Here is a 22,129-nt window from a genome sequence, read left to right as displayed (position 1 = left end):
ACTTGATGGATGCGTCTGGTTTCTTGCTATTCTAGTCATTGGTGATTTCCTCGTACAGTTATTGCAAGTCTTGCACTATCTAAGTAATATCTATGGGTATGAGCCAACATCTGAGTCTGTATCATATTAATAACTGGAATAAAATTTATGGAATACACTGTCAATTAATCAATATATGCAACACTAGTACTATATGCTAAAAATGAAAATACGATATCAATAGTGGTGTATTGTTCGACTCCAATATGCAACATGTTGTTTACCATGATCATGCTTTTGATCAATCTTGGACTCACAATACATGATTTGACATGTTGAATGTTAAAGAAATCAGACCTTTGTTGAAGTAATCAAACTCTAACCGATTACGAACCGTTCAACTAATTAACTTACATCGGATATAATATCCAAGCAGGGTATTATTCAACTCTAACACAATGTAACACTAGTGTGTCACATTGTATATCCCCTAATTCATAACGTCACCATCATTATTGACCCTTATGTTTCTATAACGACCCTACTTACTTTAACATTGTATTCATAGTTACCAATCATATGTAACTATATCCCATTATAACGACACAGCTAACAGCTGTAATCAATCCTATTGGCCAAGTTATCTCCGGGTACTATAGCCTATTATCAAATACTACCTGTTTGAGCCACAAGCCTCAAACAATCTTTTACTATAAGAACTAAGACACTTTCTTATTAAATAAATATCCTCTGAATATCCTCTGAATCAATCATCTAAATATCATCTGACATAACTTCGTTATTATCTATTAAGTTCAACTCGTTATTCTGTTGACTTTAATTTGCGTGACTACTTCCTGATTATCATTCAAGATCTCTTCTGACCGATCTTTTCTACAGCGGCAGATTATATATTATTACCTTATACTTTACTAATAGAAAGACTCAGTCTCTTTCTCTATTTTTTATCTCTATACTTCTTGCGCGATAATCAAAATCTTTAACATTGAATCGTGTGGATGTGTCATGGACTGCAATTTAGTTGCAGACACATATGTTTGACATTGATTAATACATACTGTGCAACGACTGATCAGTGCGAGTGTAATTGCACACTTGGTGGTATTGTGCATTATGGTTGTTTGACAATGGATGGATGCTGGATTAGTCGGTTATATCCAACCCATTTGAATCGACCTATTTGAACGATCACTCGATGTAACTACTGGTAGCGTACTGGTAGTACCAGACACGATTATGCCGCTGTCACCGAGACCATCATACAACAATTGGCTGACAAACTTGTGACAGCACTAGCCCATGTTTGTACAGATACGATTTACTTTATGAAATCATTTAGTGTCTCGCCACTCGCTGGGATAATATTCATTAAAAAACCTTGACGTTCCAACATTATTTGTATTGCAATCTATCAATGACTGTAAGGGCCAGCAACTCATTGTTATAACAATACCCATTTAATTGGTACTGTCGAGTGTTGCAACACAATATTGTAGTGTTTAGTACAATCTAGTATCAGTGAAACTGGCAGTCTATGAACTGAGTGATATAACAATATACAAATATACAGATATACAGATATACAAAATGGTTGATATGGAATCAACAGTGTCGATCAACTGGGTCACTGGATACAACTGGCCGACTATGAAATATTGATATCTACTCGAATAATGGCTCAACTGCTTAATGAAGTTGACAAATATCCAAAGCTAAACAAATTTCAACCCTAAATGTGGATCGCCCTAGCTAATATTTAGCACTAGCCCTAACTCTATATTTGCTATTTGTCTAGCCTAACATGCATATTGACTATTTATATATTCCAGGACGCCGTCCCTTGAACAACCCTGATGATCCAGCCAATATTTGGCTTTGAAACAATCCGTGTTATGCTTTTTATCAGTCTGGACATTGGCTACATGGTATAGTACATAAATGACAGCCAGAAACTACAGAGGCAAAAACGGTTAATTGGAAAATGTTGATATGGATTCGCGTTTACAGGAAATAGGGTGTCAATAAGGGTGAGCAAATATACATGTACAAAGTATGCAGCCGCATTATGGTGACGTAGCGTAGTATATTTGTACAGGTTTCCGCATTTTTGATATTGTGCTACCAGCCCCAACGGTTATCAACTATAAAAGCCCAACTTTGTCAACAGCCATACTTGCTAGCTCTATCCGGATCAAATGAAATACCTAAACTTTTGTATTGCTGCTGTGAGTTTTGTATTGTCCAGCAGTGCATATGCCGCTCCGCCCAAACAACAGTCAAGCCGTCCACATGTCCCAAACATAATAGTCAGTGTTTCCAGCCAGGACAACAACCGCAATAGGCAGGAGTTTATTACCAAATTGGTGAATATGGCAGGATTAGGAATGAAACACATTGGCAAACTTATCATTGACGACGTGATATACGATCCCAATTATAGACAAGCGTATTATGTTATCGATGGTGATCAGGCTCATGATAAAGTAGACTATTGGGGAAGAGACGCACTTGTTGACGTGTTGCTAAGCGTCATCCCTGAACCACCAGGACGTCCAAGTCCTGATGGACAATATGAGTATCCTGATACACCCGTTCAATCTGGACTGATTGGCAGGTTCTGGTTATGGCCGAAACACGAACCTAAAGTAGCGACACCGAATGCTAGTAATGCACCAAAGTCTATTTTGAACAGACTTGATGGATATCATGCATCGGCCGAGTCGTTTTCGCGCAGATATACTTTGTGGAGTCAACAAGTACTACAGCTTTTGAATCAACTGGATGTTCGAACCACCACTATTCCAACATTAAAACTGATCGATGCATTCAAGTCGTTTGCTCAAAGCCTTGCTAGAGCTCTTGAAAGTGAGGAAGAGGGCATACAGCATACAGCCAGAGCACTCCAAAATGGTTCATCAAAGTTTAAATCGCTTAAAGCGACCAAGGAAGTGATGGTCAAACACCAAAAAATCGTTAAAAATATACTGGATGTCTTTGAACAAGAGGTTAATCAGTATCTACTTGTCGACTGGCTTCATTCGATTAAACTCAAGCCTATACTTGGTATCTGGTTCAAATTTCACGATGAAATGAATTTCAGGGCAGAAGGCTTGATTGGAGAGATAGATATAGTGTCAACAAGCTACTGATGGATCAAATAGATGCAGCCATTACACTACGATTGATTGAAAAAATTGTTGAAAGTCACTTGCTAAACAGTACATGTTTAATAAATCATTCATTCTCACAATTTATATTAGTAGATGTGGATTTGTATTTGGTACTGGTAATTACTGCACGACTAGAATCAGCATATTCAACACCAACATACCATATTAGGGACATATTGATGGTTTTTATTCGGTTGTTGTAAATGTATCAATCATGGTGTGTATTGTTGGAATCCATCACTGTATATCTGAATGATCATGTCGATATTGGATACGCAATATCAACTGTGCAATATGGTATACTGCTACAAATACCATGATTATCACATTCCATTAGCATGCCTGATCATATCGCACCAATCGACCAGTATACGATCATTGGATACATCAACATGTGATACTTGACACACGACAGAGTTGATACTGCGACTGATATGTGTGATCAGTCAGGCTATTGATGCAACTATTGACACCACAATCAACGAGTCAAACCAGTCAAACCAGTCAAATTGGTCGGATCTGATATCAACACACATGACTATTGCTGATATTGGTGTTGCATGTGTCAATACAACATGACAAGCAATATCATATCGACACAATACATACATGCATTTCAGCATCATCAATGTGTACAACTATGCAATATACAATCAACTGTATTGTATCGTATTGGAAATACAAGTGTCAATGTACAATATGGTATCATGTCAACCAAGACTGTGAAATGATCAGATATAATGCATGCAAATCCAATTTTATTGTAAATTAAACCATAATGACAATTGAATCGGCTGAAACAAGTCCAGATTGACATTCAAATCAAACGGGCGAATCATCATTTCTGGGTTGCTGAAAGAATGATCCAACATTATGCACAAGCCTGGAGGTTCCTCTTTGTAAACTGGAGGCAGTTCTTTGTAGACTGGATGAGGTTCTGGAGGTTGATTGAATGGGTTGAACTATAGGCATTTCCTCTAATGGTGGGTATTGAATGCCAGGATCTTTCAAGACCTTGTCAAAATTTTCAGGATGCATAATTACCTGTTCATATGATGGAGGTAAAGTCACAGGGCCTTGTTGGGTCACTTTATAACGTTCAGGTTTCCTCATTACACGTTTATATGATGGAGGTAAATCAGTATTTTGATTAGTTTTCTGTAGTCGAGTCTGGATCTTACTGAAGAAATTGCGTATAGATCTTGACGATCGGTTTGGTATGCTATTGGGTAGGTTGTTGGGTAGATTGTCGGCTAGTGTTATAAAGACGGGCTTTGGTTCCAAGTCTACACGCAAAGAAATCCGCGAGGCATCTGGAAATTCTCCGAGAAATATATCTGCAAGTCTTCTTCCTTGTTGTTCTAGTTTGAGCGATGCCTGATCATGTTCATACTCGAGTGCGTGCATGTGCTTTTGAAGTCTAAAAACTCTGGAAGATTGGTTTTCAAGTTCAAGCTTAAGCCTATCAAGTCTACTCTTGTGCTTTAAAGCATTCTTGCTTTTCTGAGATTTGCGTTTAAGCTGCTGATATCTTTCATTTAGTTCAGCTATCGTTTGTTTTTGAACAACAACCGTATCTCTTGCCGAGTTGCGTATTTTGATTGCTTCTCCATAATCATGTTTTTTTTGCAAGTAGTCGTTGACCATATTTTTAACCTCGACTGAAAATATACTTTGGTTAATCAAGTCTGCATTGAAAGTTCTCCCAGAGCTAAATTCAATATTTACAATTGACACGGAAAGAGCTGTTGAAGAGCTAGGATCAGTGCTTGTAGTCGTACTGGAAAGGACTGTACAAGAGCTAAAATAAGTACTTGTAGTTACGCTAGGAAGAACAGTGTTGGCTGTAGCAACTGAGAAAGCAAGCAGGATCGATACCAATACAGCAGCCAAGAGTTTCATTCTACTGGTTTGATTATAAGCAAGTTGTATATGGCTGTCATTCAATAGGTCAGTTTTTGAATTGCACTTGTATCTGTTATTGGATGAATAGTATTAAAAGCATGTTCCTTGAATGACCTTCCTAAGGAACTAGTGTTGTTGTCAGGGTTAGTATTGGTTTATTACTATCAATGTCAGACTAGCCCAAAAGGGATGCTCCCTTTGTATGGTGTGTAATCTTGATTAGCTACTGCTTGACTGTGCATTCGACTGTAGTTGATTGATTGTGTAATGTTGTACAAGCAACTGGTAAATCAGGCTGTCAAACACAGACCAAGTATGACGATGGAATGTCGGTCATTCATGTATTGTATGGTCAACATATTTACAAGCATCATTGCTTGTTGATCATGTCATGACCAATATTGATTGTGTAGTTTAGAATTTACAATGTTTGCAAGTATGGTATACAGTGATGATCAGTTAAAGTATCACATCGATTAAACAGTCGACTTGTACAATGATACAATATTGGATCAGTCTGGACTGTGTCTTGTCGATTTGGTTGTATACTTGACATTGAACAATATCATAGTATCGACTTGATTGGCAACTGAAATCATGCAATGGTTGGTAATTGTATCAGTTGACATGTATTGGATAGGTTGTTGTCATGATCCAGTACATGCAGTGGAGTATGTTGACGTGTATTGATTATGTGATTGGATGATCAATTGAATGATACGATCGAATACCGCTGATCACTTTGTTGGTGGCCAGTATCACATGTGTACAATATCAATATGTTGCACAACTGTAATCCAAACAGGTTGGAGCATGCCATATTGTAGCAATGCAACCAACTTGGTACAACACATGTCAACATACATACATGTAGTGTAGTATACACTAGTAGTGATGATTCAACCAACGACATGCGTGGTTGTAATATTATACGTGAAACCACATGCTCATGTTCATGTCCATGATTATGGTGACATACAGCATTACAATAATGGGTCAAAAACAATATGATGGAACTGGATGCGTAATATCAAAACCATGTCCAGAATATGTGATATAACAACAACTTGCAGCCATATTGATGTAAATGGACCACTAAATAACAGTGTTGGTGTGTGATAAACAGTTGCATTATTGACATGTGTCATCATTGTTGTTGAACTATATTGTGATCGTATCCGTGATTCAGAATACAACAGAAACGACAAACGCTGATTCAAGACTATTCCAGTTCAAAATCATAGTTTGTGAGCATCATATCATCGACACTGTTTATAATAATTCATAATGTATATTGAGTCAACAGTCAATGTCAAGTACAAAACTACAACCAATATTCAGCATTGTTTATTCCAAATCAACAGTCAATCACTGCAATATAGTGTTCAACTCTACATCAATGCGATTGTATACCATTTTGGTTTTAGCTGTAAATTTGAGCTATTTCGATTTGTTCAAACTTTGCTTGTAATCTGTGCGATTTGTTGTGGATTCAGTGCAAAGGTGAACAAATCTGATATTTCTACTCGAGATGCTGGAGTGTCTTGATTGAATGCACTTTAACAAAACAGTCAATACTATGCTGTTTTGTTGGATCACATCAATTGACATACTCTTGGATACTCGTGGCTAGTTTACTGTGTTGTATTTGTTAGACATTGATTGTAATCTAGTTGAATGTCACGGATAGCAACAATCGACATGACAGTGGACACTATTGGACATGTACATTGCAATGTGACTGTCAGCAACCATCACCATCAGTGTGTATCATGTGTTTAAAAAGTACTCGCATGCACTGGATTCAACACCACGTTTGTGATTGGGTTTGATCTGGATTGTATTGGTGTTGTTGTTTTGCATATATCAGTAGATTGTGTGCTGATTTGAATGACATGATCATCCATTGTGGTTCATGTACACGATGACAATCTGACCTGTTGACACGGCCAGTTTGTTGAACGACCTGCCAATCTCCAATTCAATTATAGTACAACGTCGCTCATTCGATGTAGCGATGACAGTTTACCGAGTTTGATGTTGATCATGTTGTGACACAATCAGAAATGTTTGATGTGTACAGTCTACATTAACCTAAAATGACCATGCAGTCATACCAATGAAAAAGTCAGTCAAGTATTTGGTATACAGTGACAGTATATGTTGTAGTAATGGATTGTATATGTGATGATATTTATCCATAATCATGGTAATGGTCTGACACTATCTGATCACTGGATACATGACCGCAGCTGGAAATGCTAATGCAGCATACTACTAAAGTTGATTTTTCATATTAACAGGGATGCTTGTATATTGATTCACCCTACAGGGTGTTTCTGAGCTTGCTCACCCTACATGATGCATTTGGTGTTTTCTAAATATCCATTTGAAAGTGTTGATTGTCGCCCTTGAAGCTACCGTCGTTATAAAACGGCAGTCATGTATCAGATTCAACCCATTTCCATTACACTACTCATACAATGTTGATTACTCTAGAATGCGTTATACTTGCGTTGCAGGCGGTTGCTGCAGTTCGACTTGCATTAGAATCACCAATTGGAATTGACAGTCAATCAAACAATAGGCTATCAAAACGATCACCCGTTGAATTGGATGGTGATGCTAACAAATGTTTCACAATGAAAGTCAATGTTCATGGGGTCGGTGTATGTATCATGTCATGCTATGCATTGTAGTTTGATATCAGTTTACACCACGCTTAATCAATCTCACACTTATGTTGTTTAAAATAGTTGAATTTACGAGTCGATTCATCAGTTTCCGATATAGTCGTACCACTTCCTAGTTCAAGCAACGATGTAGGTTTGACTCCGCAACACACTCCAAATGGACAGCCCTTTACTATAAAGTACAAAAACGAAGAGTATAATGGGTTTAGTTCCTACGCCGATGTGACGATTCCGGGTACTAGTATAACTGACATCAATTTACCAGTACTAGCAGTTCAAAAACAATCGCCAGATCTAGTTGGTATTGGTGGAAGAATCGATCAAGGAGTATTTGGGTTTGCCTATCCCTCGTTGTCAAAACATCATCCACCAGCCACTGCAATGGATGTTTTGTACAATCATGATGTCATTCCTAGAAACGAGATTGGTCTTCAAATATGTCCGTATGGAATGCTGCAAGAAAGTTTCATCAATATAGGAAATACGGACGTAGCTGCAAAATGCGGAACGGATGGAAGCAGTGTCGCATGGGTAGAATCACCACCAGACGGTTACTTTACTGTCAACATCAAAAGTATACTAGTCAATGGCAAACAAGTGGATCTACCCGAGGAATTCCAGCAAGTTGTGGAAAATGGACGTACTCTGTATTCATATCTACATACATGCTTTACATATATACGTTTTCCTAAAACAGTCGTGGATGTGCTGATCAATGCTATTCTTGATAATAATGCAATCACTACCAAAGGTAATATGCTTAGGCGCAAGCTCAGCAAAATAATGGTTAAAAGCACCTTAAAAAACAACTATCTAATGTCCCAATCCGATTTTAATATTGATTGGAGCAAGCTGCCGACGCTTTCAATTGTAATGTTTGCTCAAACCCCCGTAACTGATGACAATAGCAATTCCGTTGTAACAATCACACTGGGTCCTCGAGACTATATACAGAGATATGATTCTAAAAAATGTAAGTATTTGACAATTGTATGCAATATGTGTTGTTTGATTAGTCTGACTAATGTACATGTCGAATTATAGTCCTGTTTACTGTAGAAGTTGGTTCAAATGACAATGTAGTTCTTGGTGCATCATTTATGACCCGACTTGGATTGACATTTGATCGACAAAATGTACGCATTGGATTTGGTCCTGGATGTGGATGTGAAGTCTCGACTGACGGATATCCTATTATTTCAAACAATGATCAGGTGCTCTGGCCATTATCACAGTAAGTTGTTTGATATTGATGTGTGGGTGTGTGGATTGATATACTGATACTGATCATGAATTTGATACATACTGTTAGATTGCCTGAACAACCAAGTACTTCAGGTTCAGATGTCACATCTACTCCCGGGAGATCATTGTCGCGACTTGGTAGTACTCTTCGTGGTACTCTTCGTCGTGGTAGTAGGCGGCTAAAGTTTAATTACAGGAAATTTGAGGACTAAGCAGATATAGTAATAAAATTGGTTATTTGTTGAATGGATGGTGGCCATGATTATTTTATAGTTGATATGATGTACATCGGGACTCTTGGTGTTAACAATTAACTACAGCTGATCAAATAGTCACACAACGACTCTCAATAAACTCGACTGAATACAATTCATTAGTGACAAACTGATACTATATGTATTTTTAATGTGGTGTGTTCATGTTTGATTGTGTGATATGTCCAAGCCGTGCATGTATTGGATTGGTCCAGTGTGTATTGTAGTTGTTTGATACACGATGATCACATACTATTGCATTAGTAATGCATGGTATGAATTGAATACACATCATGATCACATAGTTCAGTCACGATCCAATTGACACAAACAGTCGAGTCGCGTAGTTTGGGTTCAGCTTGACACATTTGTATTGTCAATCTCGGACAAAACGTCAAAAGTGAATCAAGGTCAACTGGAACAACCAACAGACTGGATCTAGTATGTGTAGTTGCACTGGGTTGCATATACTGATCACAGTAAACAACTCGAGTGTCATTTTACTGGTTATGGTTATGAGGACATGCCAGTGTTTGATGTATACATCGTTACAATAATGTGCCAGTAACAATGTGATGGAACTGGATGCGTAATATCAAAACCATGTCCATAATACGTGATATAACGACAACTTGCAGCCATATTGATGTAAATAGACCCCTAAATAACAGTGTTGGTGTGTGATAAACAGTTGCATTACTGACATGTGTCATCATTGTTGTTGAACTAGATTGCAATCGTATCTGTGATTCAGAATACAATAAATGTGTGTACAGAGTTGTATTGACAATATTGACAGTCAAACACAATACATGAATGTGGGTTCAAATTTGTTGATCGTACAATGTATGATTACTAAGAGTGCACAAAGTGTAGATTCAACATTATAGTGTGATTGTGTGTCATATGATGGTCGTTGTATATCGAACACGCAATGCAGTCAATGTGTAGTAGCCATTGTATATTGCAATGCAGAATACAGTCATTGCACAATGAATACTGGAGTGATCCATTTGACACGAATACGGTTGTAAAACAAAGCGTTTGCGGTTACACAACACTCATGAAGGGTGTGCTTTTCAAAATACCTGATCAAAGGGTCGTAAAAGCATAATTCAATCAACATGATCATCAAATTGATATTGTGGCTAGGGAGTAACATACTGCCTAGTTTGATATTGGCTCATTACAAGCAATCAAGTAACCCTGTGTCGTTGGTTAACCTTAAAGGGTTGGTTTGCTATACAAAAGTATAAATACAATTGATTACGCTCAGTTTTATAATCAACAATCTGCCCATCTAACAATCTTTTAAACCCATCCAGCAATCTAATGAAGTTCATTGATATTATATTCGTACTAACCGCAGCAGCAACCGCTAATGCAGTACTGGTTTCAGATAACGGCAATGGTTCAGTCCAGGCATCAAGCACTTCTAGTCAAGTGTCTAGCCCAACCAACGAGCCTGGTCCAAGTACTCCCAAACGAGGTCACAAACGTCCAACCAATGAGTCTGGTTCAAGTGCTTCCAAACGAGGTCGGGAACAATCAATTGATGTAGCCAGTTCAAGTACTTCCAGCCAAGATCAGCAACAACCAATAGACGAAGAAAAGCCAGGCAGTACTGCTTCAAATCAAATGACTGGATTAATCCAAAGAGATCAAGTAATTCTTTATGGTATAAAGAAAAGACTTGTAGCTTCTAAAAAAGTGGAAAGGAAGATATGCAAACTCTATCATAAATATAAAGCCTCTGGATCCAAAAAACAGTTAGCGTTAGCAATGGGAGAAGAAATATCTGGGTCAAAGCACAACCCAGGCATTGAAAAGCGACTCAAAGAAGATTGTGAAAAAGCAGAAGGAAAAGTATTCACTATCAGACAAGAATTGGAAGTGTTTACGAAAAAGCATGGTTTGAAATTTGAAGAACCGGAATCAGATTCAGATTCAGATTGATGATGTGTCGATGATTTTGATTTTGAATAAATTTAAATTTTCTGATATGTTGGTATTTATCGAGTATTGTGAATGGGTCAACAATCATATCATTGATTGTGTATACTGTGTTGGGTATTACATCAACAGTTACTGGATTGTTGATTGATACATTGACACGGTTTGTTCCATATACATCAATAACCTGATAACAACCAGTGTTGATTGTACTACCAGTTGGACTTGCAATCACTTGTCAGTTGCATGGTTGCATGATACCATCAACTGACCATGTCGTACATTGTACAACAAACGGAGCAATACAGTTGTTCAAAGTCGGATGCAGATTGAGTCATCAGCCGGTTCGATATTGGTCAATTATAATGCAATCATTGATTCGTTGGTTTAATGATCGACTCGACTCACATTCGACTGTAATGGCCACAAATATGCATTGCTGATTGACACGCATATATCGACATGTATCAAACTCGGACATGGTGTATATCAGTTGAATATACCAGTCACTGATGCAATTGATGATGATCGATTAGTCAATCAATTCGATATCAACACCAATGTCAGTCCATTATCACATGGATACTCGCAGTTGTGACCTGTATTCAGTCAGCAATATTGGTTCATGTAGTGTATTGTATAGTCAACTATGCACATGCACATGCATGTCATTGTCAATTGATGGTCGTTTGTAAACAACTTGTGGACAACTTGCAAATATTACAATCATGGTGATTGCTTGAATGTCGATACCAAGCCATGCGTTTGATGGTCATTTACTGTTCAGTTTACTGTTCAACAATGCAAATGGTCGTTGTCTACCAATCAGTCGAGTCGTAGACATGAACTGCACATTGTGCGTATCGCTTTGTTCATGACCAAACTGTAACAATGTGCACTTTGCATTGAGTCTGAACTGCAATCTGCGACTTGTACGCATTATGATGCATTGTTTCAATATTCATGTTGCATTCATCAACATCAACGTGCAGTGTCGATCTGATGTTTGATGTTGATGTTGTGTTGATATTCCAACAACACTGAATATCGCAAATCAGGTCAGCATTGACTCGTGTGATAATAATCCAGACAGTCGGTTGTACCAAACTGTTGTACAAACATATTGACATTTGATCAATCGGAACGACAATCAATCACTCTAATGTGTTGTTGGATATACAAACTATAACCCACATGGTGACTGATGTTGTAACACATGTTGTAACACAACATTGAATCAATCAAACTGCAATTACACACTCCATCATATGTCGCATGTGTTGGCATGTCAAGTGTGGTGATATTAGGTCAAAACAGTCGATTGGCATAATAATCCATCAACATTCGAGTCGTTTGGTCAACCAAACAGTTGTATCATGCGGTAATATCAATATACTGCGATTGTAGCATGTCATTCATCAGACATTGTTGAAACCATTACAAAACCTGTTTGGACCAAATCAAACTGTGACGAATACCGCATACTCGGATCATCATCAACTAAACCAGGAATACACACTTTGACAATATTGGCGGTTGATGATTGAACCTGATTCATGGCTAGTTCGTCGAGTGTTTGCAATGTGTTAATATAACCAGTCATATATCATTTGGTGTTGTTAACCTGTGGTTTGGTAATGGTTTGATTGCAAGTGATTCTTGGACACAACACATTGCAAACCAAGCAACTTGACTACTTGAACGACTCAAATGACTCGATACTAACCGGAATTCAATACAATTGTTGAATAGCCCGTGTAATATCAGATCTAGTCAAGTCAACAGTCAAGCCAACAAACACGACATTTGATACAATTATATACAGCAAAAATGCGTTGGATTCATTTATGATTGCATACTCGTCAATCTTGAATGACAGTGTTTGTGCAGTTTTGGATATAGGTTGTATGAATATTGCAACAAACCTGTAGTATTATAGTATGACTGACATATACTACTATTGGATCAAACAACATAACAGTCCGATATAATGTCAAATATATATGTGCATAAAATGGTCACCAAACCTGATCGGTTGTGTATTAGTCATAAACAACTACCAATTAGCAACAAGTGACATTCGTATACATTGACAGAATCACTACAGACAACACCAACAATTACAAGATCATGTGCAATATATCAAGAATTGTGACATGGTTTCAATAAACCAACAACAACTGAACAAATGACATTACAATGATTATTCATAGAACAAGGCAATCAAACGACAACGACAGTGTTAGTGACGATTATGTTGGACAATATTCATGATTCAAATATCGACAGTCAAACATTGGTTAACCAACAGTTGTACGATTATACAACTGACCCGTGTATTGACAAGTGATCAACATCGATCCGGTTATGGTTGAAACGGTGTATCACAGGACTTGAAAGTTGATAGTATTGTTGTGGTGTAATATTAGCAACTACACACAACTTGACATGAATGACAATGTTGATGTCGAGACTGTCAATGTATTACAATGTATTGGTCAACAGTGACTGCAATCAATGACAATATTGCAGTCAATTCAATCCAATTGTTGATTGGAACAATCATTATCCACTTGTCAGATTCAGTATGTAAATGAATGTTTTGTAACACATTTACTAATCCAACAATTGACTGATTAACAATAATTGAATATTAAAATGTTGAATAAAAGACTCGAGTCATTATATGAATGATGTAATCAATTGCTGAGTTGAATTGACACTCGATTGAACAATACAAATAATCACATGACAAATGTTTAAACACTATTCAAAGTGTGAATTTGTTTCACATTATTCATATGATATCGAGTTTTGGATTTAAAGTCCAATTTTTTCTTTTCTTTTCTATTCTTTTCTTCATTCCATTCTTATTCTATTTCATTCCATTCAATTCTTTCATTTCTCTTCAGTAAACTACAATGGAAAATGAAAGGTTTTACATCAAATATCTGGACTATCAGCCAGTGGAAATCGAAACCCACTTCAATGGAGAACTAGAAAGAAAAAGACCACTTGACAGTGTATCAAAACTGATTGCTGCTTTCCAAGCACTTCCCAACTCTCCTCTTGCTTCTGCTTTTGTTGGAGACCTCACCATCCATTTTGTGGTGGATGGTCCAGCCATTCCCGGGAATACTCTGTTGACCTCCATTCAGCATCCAGTTGGTTTCTACGACCAACCACTTGTCATCAAGTCAGGTATTGTTCATGGTCCTACCGTAGGAATCAATGACTTTGTCAGAAAAGGTATACCAACGTATTGGAAAGTTTCTGGCGCTCTCTCGGATTCCTTAGCCGTAAAAGGTGTTTGTTCTCGTATGTATCGAAATGCTGATAACTATCTTGGTTACTACGAATCAGGGCAACCAGCTTTCTTTTATGAGGAAAACAAACCCACTCTCAAAATCAATGTATTATTCGAAACAAAAGAAAACGCCCTTCGCTTCGATAGTCACTTACGAAATGAATCGATTACCATCAACTCTCCTATGAACAGCCTGACAATTAATTCCAGTGTTTCTACAACCTCAACCGCTCAGCTTGGAGAAAGAATCTATTATAAGGATTACATCCCTACTGATTCTGAATTGCCACAAGACACTCAGTCTGTAATAACCATTCAGTTTTCAACCTTTGAAAAAACAAGCGACGAGTTCAAATACCAAAGAATCGAAAAATTGTCAATTTTTGGTTCGATGGGGAAAGCAGAAAGCTGTCACTTGATATCTGACTCTCATTGTAGAAACTACCCCTCTTATGAAAAATACGACAAAGACCCAAACAATAGGCTAGCAATGTCAATGGACCTTCACGGTTGGTTTATCAACTTGAGCACCGAGATTCCGCTGTTCTATTTGAAAATCGTCTCCATTTCTGATTCGGTTATTGTAGAAGACAGATATAAAGTCGTACTTGCGGTAGTAGCATTGAATCAAGAATCGGCTGATATGATATTTTATCGCTTGATTGAAGGCTCGACAAAAACAGATAACCCACTCATAATGAATACTTCAGTTCATGTGACTAACCCTACTATATTCCGGAAATGTCTGGAATGGAAAGAGAAGGAAACCATGAAGAAGTGGGATGATTATTATTCAATGGATTCTGCGGTCCCGTAAACAAAATTTCAATAAATACGATTTCATAATATCTCCATTACAATTTCCTTTTATGTTAAATCAACTTTAGAATATTAACGAATTTTAAAACATCAAGTATGAATTTGGCACAGAAACCTCCTAATAACTCAAACTTATAAGCTCTAAATTGCTCTATCCCACCTTTTTGGCCTGAATTACTAATCTCGGATAAATTGTCATTTTTGAAAATTTGGACACTGGTATCATTCGAATCTTATGAAACAAGTGTTTAGTATAAGTATGGCACCAACTATCTACCATTAATATTAGCTCATACACCTGCTCTAATGATTTTAACCAACGTGAATGCCACAGGCAAATATTCATTTTAACAACACTCGATAGATTTTACTAGGAGCTATCTACTAAAATACCTGGTATCATTCGGTGCCCCATCTATACTACCATTGTCATTCTTAATTCTTCCCCAATGTTTGTAATTGCACACCGTACAAAACCACCTTTTATTATGTTCAGGTAATTCTCAGCAGGCTTTAAACATTGACATTATGAAGCTTTGCATCTCACAACGCCATTGTTTAAAACCTAAACGGTTAATCAAAACACATCAGTGCTCATCAAGCAAATGTAAATGAATGTATCATCAACGCATTAGAATTTATTAAGTTGTGAAAATGTGAAATTGTTCATGGTGCTGTTAAAGCTCAAGTCCCTTTTGAAGTGATGCAAATGCAACAAATACCTCGGTCATACTCGTCTCCTGTACTTCATGACTTACAATACCAAGTCGTCGGGCTAGTTGACCACTATCACCACAGGTTTCCGGCAATTCCAAAACACGGAAAATATGCTCTAGTAACTCTAGTCCTATAATCATCTTCTCCTTGTCAGTCGACGCGGCCAATAGCTGTGTTTGTAAAGCTTCAACGCCAAGCTTTGTCATTTGCAATACAGTCGTTCCACCTACTTGTCGAGCTACTTGCCATGTGCCAGGTTTGCCAATATTTTGTAAAAACCAATCATTCACCACATCCACGGATTCACTTGTTCTTATCAAAACCTTGTATCCGTATCCGTAAACAGATTTGAGCCTCTGCGGAGTACCAATACATTGCATACGGCCATTGACAACAATGCCAATACGATCGCCAAGTGCTTTCGCTTTTTCCATGGAATGGGTGGTAAGGATTACAGATGTGTGTTGTTTGAGTCTTGCATGGTATTTAAACAAGATTTTTCCTGGAGAGAATATTGCCACTTCACAACCATGGAGTTTCCCCTTTATCTCCAGTTTTTGGTTCTCTACTTATAAAAGTATTCCCTCACTCCAAGTACCCAGACACGCATTACAAGAGGATGGCTTTATTGAAAACTTTAACGATGATCATATTTCAGATTCCGACCGCAATGTGCTATCCATTAACAATATACTGAAGGAATTTAAAGTCAAAGAAAAACCAAAGGATGCATCTTCTGATTCTAGCAAGGGGATCTTTGGCAGATTTTTTTGTGGTGCAGCAACGGAAACCAAAATTAAGCGTGCTGTGCAAGACTTTAATTTGAATTTACACAGTAGTCAGATTCTTGCACTACTGGGCCACAACGGTGCGGGAAAAACTACATTAATATCCATGATAAGTGGTGTTGTGTTGCCAAAATCAGGCCACATTTACGTCAAATCCAAGTCGGGCGACAAAGTGATGGATATAACGGATCCTTTTGCATTATCAATGTTTAGACAAGAACTTGGTGTATGTCCACAGTTTGATGTAATCTTTGAATCTCTCACTGTTCGTGAGCATTTAGAACTGTATTGTGGTATTAAGGGTGTGACGATCGATGGCCGAGTTGGAGATTTTATATCTAGTGGTCAAAAAGAGGCTGCAAATTTAAAAATGCAATATGTCGAGGCCATAGCACGCGATGTTGAACTGTATGCTAAACTAGATGCCTACATCAGTACTCTCTCTGGGGGTATGAGACGCAAACTAAGTGTAGCTATTGCGCTACTTGGATCTCCTCGTATCGTGTTGTTGGATGAGCCAACTACTGGCATGGATGTTGCTGCTCAACAACGTATCTGGTCTTTGATTCGAAGCTGCAAAAAGAATCGTGTTTTGATTGACTACACATTCTATGGAGGAGGCCGATGTTCTTGGTGACCGTATTGCTATCATGTCGAATGGCCATCTCAAAACACTTGGCGCATTGATTTTTCTTAAATCGCAATTCGGTACGGGATATAGTATTGATTTGTCAAGTCTGACAAAGCTACAATGTCCAATCAACTATCCACTCGGGCAGATTCAACAATTCTCAAAATTGTGCAGCAATTTTTTCCTGCTGCGTAAGTAGTATATATAGGGCACCGAATGATACCAGTTTTTATTCATTCACAAGTCTAAATTTATAGTGACACCACATTGCTTTCCTTCCAGACAAAAAATGTCTGGCCATAATACACTGATTTCAACAGCTCACTCCTTTCTCTCACTGAATACTCCAAGGGTGTCTGTGGAAGCAACAATCAATTCAGGCTTACCAGGGCTCAATGTTAAAGATTTTGATTATCGCGCAAGAAGTATAGAGATAGAAAATAGAGAAAGAGACTGAGTCTTTCTATTAGTAAAGTATAAGGTAATAATATATAATCTGCCGCTGTAGAAAAGATCGGTCAGAAGAGATCTTGAATGATAATCAGGAAGTAGTCACGCAAATTAAAGTCAACAGAATAACGAGTTGAACTTAATAGATAATAACGAAGTTATGTCAGATGATATTTAGATGATATTTAGATGATTGATTCAGAGGATGTTTATTTAATAAGAAAGTGTCTTAGTTCTTATAGTAAAAGATTGTTTGAGGCTTGTGGCTCAAACAGGTAGTATTTGATAATAGGCTATAGTACCCGGAGATAACTTGGCCAATAGGATTGATTACAGCTGTTAGCTGTGTCGTTATAATGGGATATAGTTACATATGATTGGTAACTATGAATACAATGTTAAAGTAAGTAGGGTCGTTATAGAAACATAAGGGTCAATAATGATGGTGACGTTATGAATTAGGGGATATACAATGTGACACACTAGTGTTACATTGTGTTAGAGTTGAATAATACCCTGCTTGGATATTATATCCGATGTAAGTTAATTAGTTGAACGGTTCGTAATCGGTTAGAGTTTGATTACTTCAACAAAGGTCTGATTTCTTTAACACTCAAGACTCTGCTTGTCGAATACTTTTCTGGAGCAAGGTTGTTTGCCAAAATCCAAAGAACAGACACCGGAATCACTCAGGCAATAGTTCAGGGACATCCGAAGCAGTTTCCCTCTTCTCTTGAATACCTCAGAGAACTACTACAAATCAAATATGATGCTGCTATTGTTTGGGGCGAAGCGAGCGCTGTTTCCAAAGAAAGCCGATACAACTCGATCACTATTGAAGAAGCTTTACCAACTTTGGAAAGGGATCCGTCCTCGGGAGAGTTTCTGGAAAAGGAACTTGACGAAATCTCTTTTGGTGGGTCTGCTGCTACTGAAGCTTTGAAGAAAATTGTCAAGGAAACATTCGCTAGTATGGCAAATGCAACTACTGGTTTTGGCATTGCAAAAGGATGGATTCCCGCTGTCCCGGAAAAGCACATCACTGTCAAACGTGGAGACGAAGAATACGACTTGGAGGTTTCTACCATTTCTTCTCTCTCCGCATTGATTGAAGCAGTGCAGAAGAAATTCCCATTGGCTCTGAAAGTCAAGAAACTCTACCGCTTGCACGAAGAAACTCCAATCGTTGTGACTGATATGAAAGACCTGCGCCAAGAATATTTGTATTATGTCCTGGCAGGTTTCGAAGAGCTTCCCAAGAAGCAGACCACCAAGTTCACAACAATGGAGGAGTTCTTTGACAAGTTGAAGATTCAACAAGAACTGGATGATGATGAAATTCAGCTTATCAAGGACTGTCTTGGAAAACAGAAAGTCAAATTCACCCAATTGATGGCCACTGGCGATCTGGCATTGACTGATGAGAAGCTCAAAGAAATTGGAATCTCTCAATTGGGTTTAAGAACAGCAGTTCTATTAGTTATTAAAGGCAATCGATAAAATCCTTGATGTAAATTGAATTTACTTGATAATATTGCTTAATCGTTTTTATTCATATCCAACCCATCCAATACATAATTCAATTTACTCACCAAATGCCACTCATCTCCCAACTGACTTTGTAAAGTAGTATTGCTTTTCGGTCAATATTCTTATCCGATAATCTATGCAAACAATCTGGTATGCTATTTTTCATTGAGATTGACACTGAATATTGTGAATTGATCAAGACCTGGTCGAATGGCAAAAGTCTTGGTCTTATAATGATTGGAAATATTACAACTGTAATTTTGTGGCTCTTACATTATTACAATTGTAATTCCGAGTTTACAATTGTAGTTTCCATTGTTTACTACAAATGTCAGCAGATTACAGCCTGGATCAGAAGAGTTGCTGCTTTTAATGATGCTGATTTGGCAGAAGAGCTCAATTTGATCAACAAGAATTCATTCAATGCATTTGCTAGGGCAATCAGTCGCACACGTCGTCCCGAACTGGACTCTCATATTCACAGAAATGGTGCGTATGAACCACATCCCCACGCAGATACAATCAATTTGTTGCTTTCTATTGGAGAGAATGTACTGTCTGCGATCAATTCGGAAACACCAGTGAGCCCTGTCCCTTACGCAGTCAGTCCTTATATGGATGTCACTGCCAGAATCAAGATCTTGACCTGACGAATAAACATATACACGTCAGAACTACTAAACAAGAATCGTGTAATGGACCGATGCCGAGATATTTGCAAATCAGACAATTCATTGGCCAAAACCTGCTTGCTCTCAAAGGATGCTTTCCAAATCAGGAGTTTGTTGATTACACTCGGCAAATGTTCAAATGGAATCACACAATGTGCCATTTGTACATTGCGTATTATCGGTTTCTGATTGACTATCCAGTGTTTGTGTACTCTGGCTTGCCTTGGACTACAATTCGCAATGAATGCACTCGCTGGAGGAGATGACTGGATAGCAATGAAGCAAATGCTTTACCAACATCCGATTATTCGTCGTCTTCATTCTGGAAGGGAACTTTACCACCTTATCGGGAGAACCAAAGTAAATCTGAACCAAGCGAATCTCCATCTAGCTTCCATTCGTTTGAGGAGGAACCTGTGGGCGAAGGTGCAGCAACTGGAAGCGAAATGGTTATTTCAACAAGTCTCAGCAATCTAAACATCTGAATCAATGAAATATTCAGTTCTTGATAGACTTTTTATACTTTTTCAATATTTCCTTTTCGGCTTCTGCATTTGAGGCATAGTAGTCTCTGTAACGTTTTCGTTCAGCTTCCTTGTTATGAGAATAATATTGACGATATCATTTCCTTAATTGGTCTTGTTCTTGAGATGAATAAGCATCCCAATTCTTGATGGATTGTAAGTAATCATTGTAATTTCTAATTGAGCTGATGGGTGTCATTTATTGTTACTTTAGAAAATAAGTTGCTCCAAATGTCTTTGTCTTTCTATTGGTTGGGCCTTGGATTCTACCCAGTTCTTGTAATTCTCTCTTGTTACGACGCTCCTTGTTTGTCATTGTCGGCTCTCTGTGTCTCGGTTCAATCAAAAAGGTCTCCGTTCCTTCAACTCTGTTAAGCTCATAATATTTGTAAGACTTTCCAAGAACATTGCCGTTATCATCTGAAATTGAGAAAGAGTATCCATTCCCACTGACAACAGTATAAATGGCGCTGCTGTAATTTGGCTCATATCCTTTTCTGAATGTTTGTTTACCTTTGAGTATCTGAACACGATCTCCAACCTTAATTGAATGCTTGGTAATTTTTACTTTCATTGACCCATTTAATGGATTCTTTAGATACCTTGATTCAGGAATATCATTTACACCACGGTGATAAGTGTGGTTGTAGTTGAATACAATGTCTTCCAAGACATCAATGTATCTATTTGATTTCCTTGATTCTTGATAACGAGCAATGATATTCTCCAATGTTCTGTTGAATCGTTCAATCAATCCTTGTCTATTGTGATCACCCACATTCACAGTGATGTGACAAACACCTTTTGCTTGCAGTAAGCTTTGGAAGTTGTTGTTTAAAAACTCTGTGCCATTATTGCTTTGAATCAGAATAGGCTTTTGCACGTCAAGTATTAACTTCATTGCATCTGTAGTATCTGATTTCTTTTTCATCGCCACCACAAATGATTTCCTACTAAATACATCTATGGCGCACAAGAGATACTTGTATCCAGCATTCCATCTTGAATATTTAGACAAGTCAATCAAATCCACTTGCCATTGGTCATTGACTGAATAAACAGTTATAGGGCTGAATGCTGGCTTTCTTTGTGATTCTTGATGAAGTTGATGGACTTCTTGCTGGTCAAGAAACTTTTTGATTTGTGACATTGGAAGTTGTTTGTTCAGTTTCAGGTATAATTTCTGCGCTGAAACGAACCCAGTCTTGGGACTGTAATACAATTCGTAAAGCTTATCCATAACCTAAAATAAGAAATCATTTTTTTACAATTCAGCTGAAAGTGTTTCAAAACCTACTCGGGATCGTTTATCATTAAACAATTTCATTCCTGTTCTTGTTAGAGAATACGTATTCATCGGTGTTGTAGTCCATGATTTTTTACATCAAAAATATGAATCTTGCAAAATCGATATGAATTGTTGCTATTAAAACCATTTACTATGCCACCACTGTTATTTCCAAAGCAGTTGA

The 22,129-nt window shown here is 37.7% G+C and overlaps 9 protein-coding genes across 9 annotated transcripts; 6 read left to right on the top strand and 3 right to left on the bottom strand.

The window, feature by feature from the left end:
• Window positions 1-35: 35 nt before the first annotated feature.
• On the bottom strand, window positions 36-1,393 carry BATDEDRAFT_22626 (uncharacterized protein; the record flags this gene model as incomplete). The annotated part of the gene is made up of 6 exons (XM_006676523.1): window positions 36-157; window positions 394-445; window positions 529-564; window positions 816-873; window positions 1,177-1,272; window positions 1,323-1,393. The coding sequence occupies 6 exons, from the start codon at window positions 1,391-1,393 to the stop codon at window positions 36-38; spliced, it is 435 nt and encodes a 144-aa protein (XP_006676586.1).
• Window positions 1,394-2,195: 802 nt separating this feature from the next.
• On the top strand, window positions 2,196-3,149 carry BATDEDRAFT_22625 (uncharacterized protein; the record flags this gene model as incomplete). Its single annotated transcript, XM_006676522.1, has 1 exon — window positions 2,196-3,149. One exon carries the CDS (start codon window positions 2,196-2,198, stop codon window positions 3,147-3,149), a length of 954 nt encoding a protein of 317 aa, XP_006676585.1.
• Window positions 3,150-3,992: 843 nt separating this feature from the next.
• Window positions 3,993-5,072, bottom strand: BATDEDRAFT_86556 (uncharacterized protein; the record flags this gene model as incomplete). Its single annotated transcript, XM_006676805.1, has 1 exon — window positions 3,993-5,072. One exon carries the CDS (start codon window positions 5,070-5,072, stop codon window positions 3,993-3,995), a length of 1,080 nt encoding a protein of 359 aa, XP_006676868.1.
• Window positions 5,073-7,558: 2,486 nt separating this feature from the next.
• Window positions 7,559-9,225, top strand: BATDEDRAFT_22623 (uncharacterized protein; the record flags this gene model as incomplete). Its single annotated transcript, XM_006676521.1, has 4 exons — window positions 7,559-7,744; window positions 7,832-8,741; window positions 8,813-9,002; window positions 9,081-9,225. 4 exons carry the CDS (start codon window positions 7,559-7,561, stop codon window positions 9,223-9,225), a joined length of 1,431 nt encoding a protein of 476 aa, XP_006676584.1.
• Window positions 9,226-10,599: 1,374 nt separating this feature from the next.
• Window positions 10,600-11,223, top strand: BATDEDRAFT_86545 (uncharacterized protein; the record flags this gene model as incomplete). Its single annotated transcript, XM_006676921.1, has 1 exon — window positions 10,600-11,223. One exon carries the CDS (start codon window positions 10,600-10,602, stop codon window positions 11,221-11,223), a length of 624 nt encoding a protein of 207 aa, XP_006676984.1.
• Window positions 11,224-14,141: 2,918 nt separating this feature from the next.
• On the top strand, window positions 14,142-15,344 carry BATDEDRAFT_86546 (uncharacterized protein; the record flags this gene model as incomplete). Its single annotated transcript, XM_006676920.1, has 1 exon — window positions 14,142-15,344. The coding sequence occupies one exon, from the start codon at window positions 14,142-14,144 to the stop codon at window positions 15,342-15,344; it is 1,203 nt and encodes a 400-aa protein (XP_006676983.1).
• A 1,151-nt stretch (window positions 15,345-16,495) lies between these two features.
• Window positions 16,496-17,488, top strand: BATDEDRAFT_86547 (uncharacterized protein; the record flags this gene model as incomplete). The annotated part of the gene is made up of 1 exon (XM_006676919.1): window positions 16,496-17,488. The coding sequence occupies one exon, from the start codon at window positions 16,496-16,498 to the stop codon at window positions 17,486-17,488; it is 993 nt and encodes a 330-aa protein (XP_006676982.1).
• Window positions 17,489-17,771: 283 nt separating this feature from the next.
• On the top strand, window positions 17,772-20,112 carry BATDEDRAFT_22620 (uncharacterized protein; the record flags this gene model as incomplete). Its single annotated transcript, XM_006676520.1, has 3 exons — window positions 17,772-17,907; window positions 18,507-19,411; window positions 19,663-20,112. The coding sequence occupies 3 exons, from the start codon at window positions 17,772-17,774 to the stop codon at window positions 20,110-20,112; spliced, it is 1,491 nt and encodes a 496-aa protein (XP_006676583.1).
• A 750-nt stretch (window positions 20,113-20,862) lies between these two features.
• On the bottom strand, window positions 20,863-21,231 carry BATDEDRAFT_22619 (uncharacterized protein; the record flags this gene model as incomplete). Its single annotated transcript, XM_006676519.1, has 1 exon — window positions 20,863-21,231. One exon carries the CDS (start codon window positions 21,229-21,231, stop codon window positions 20,863-20,865), a length of 369 nt encoding a protein of 122 aa, XP_006676582.1.
• Window positions 21,232-22,129: the final 898 nt, after the last annotated feature.

Source organism: Batrachochytrium dendrobatidis, assembly GCF_000203795.2.
Source record: "Batrachochytrium dendrobatidis JAM81 unplaced genomic scaffold BATDEscaffold_2, whole genome shotgun sequence".
Classification (NCBI taxonomy): Eukaryota; Fungi; Chytridiomycota; class Chytridiomycetes; order Rhizophydiales; genus Batrachochytrium; species Batrachochytrium dendrobatidis.
This window is presented reverse-complemented; position numbering and strand designations above follow the sequence as displayed.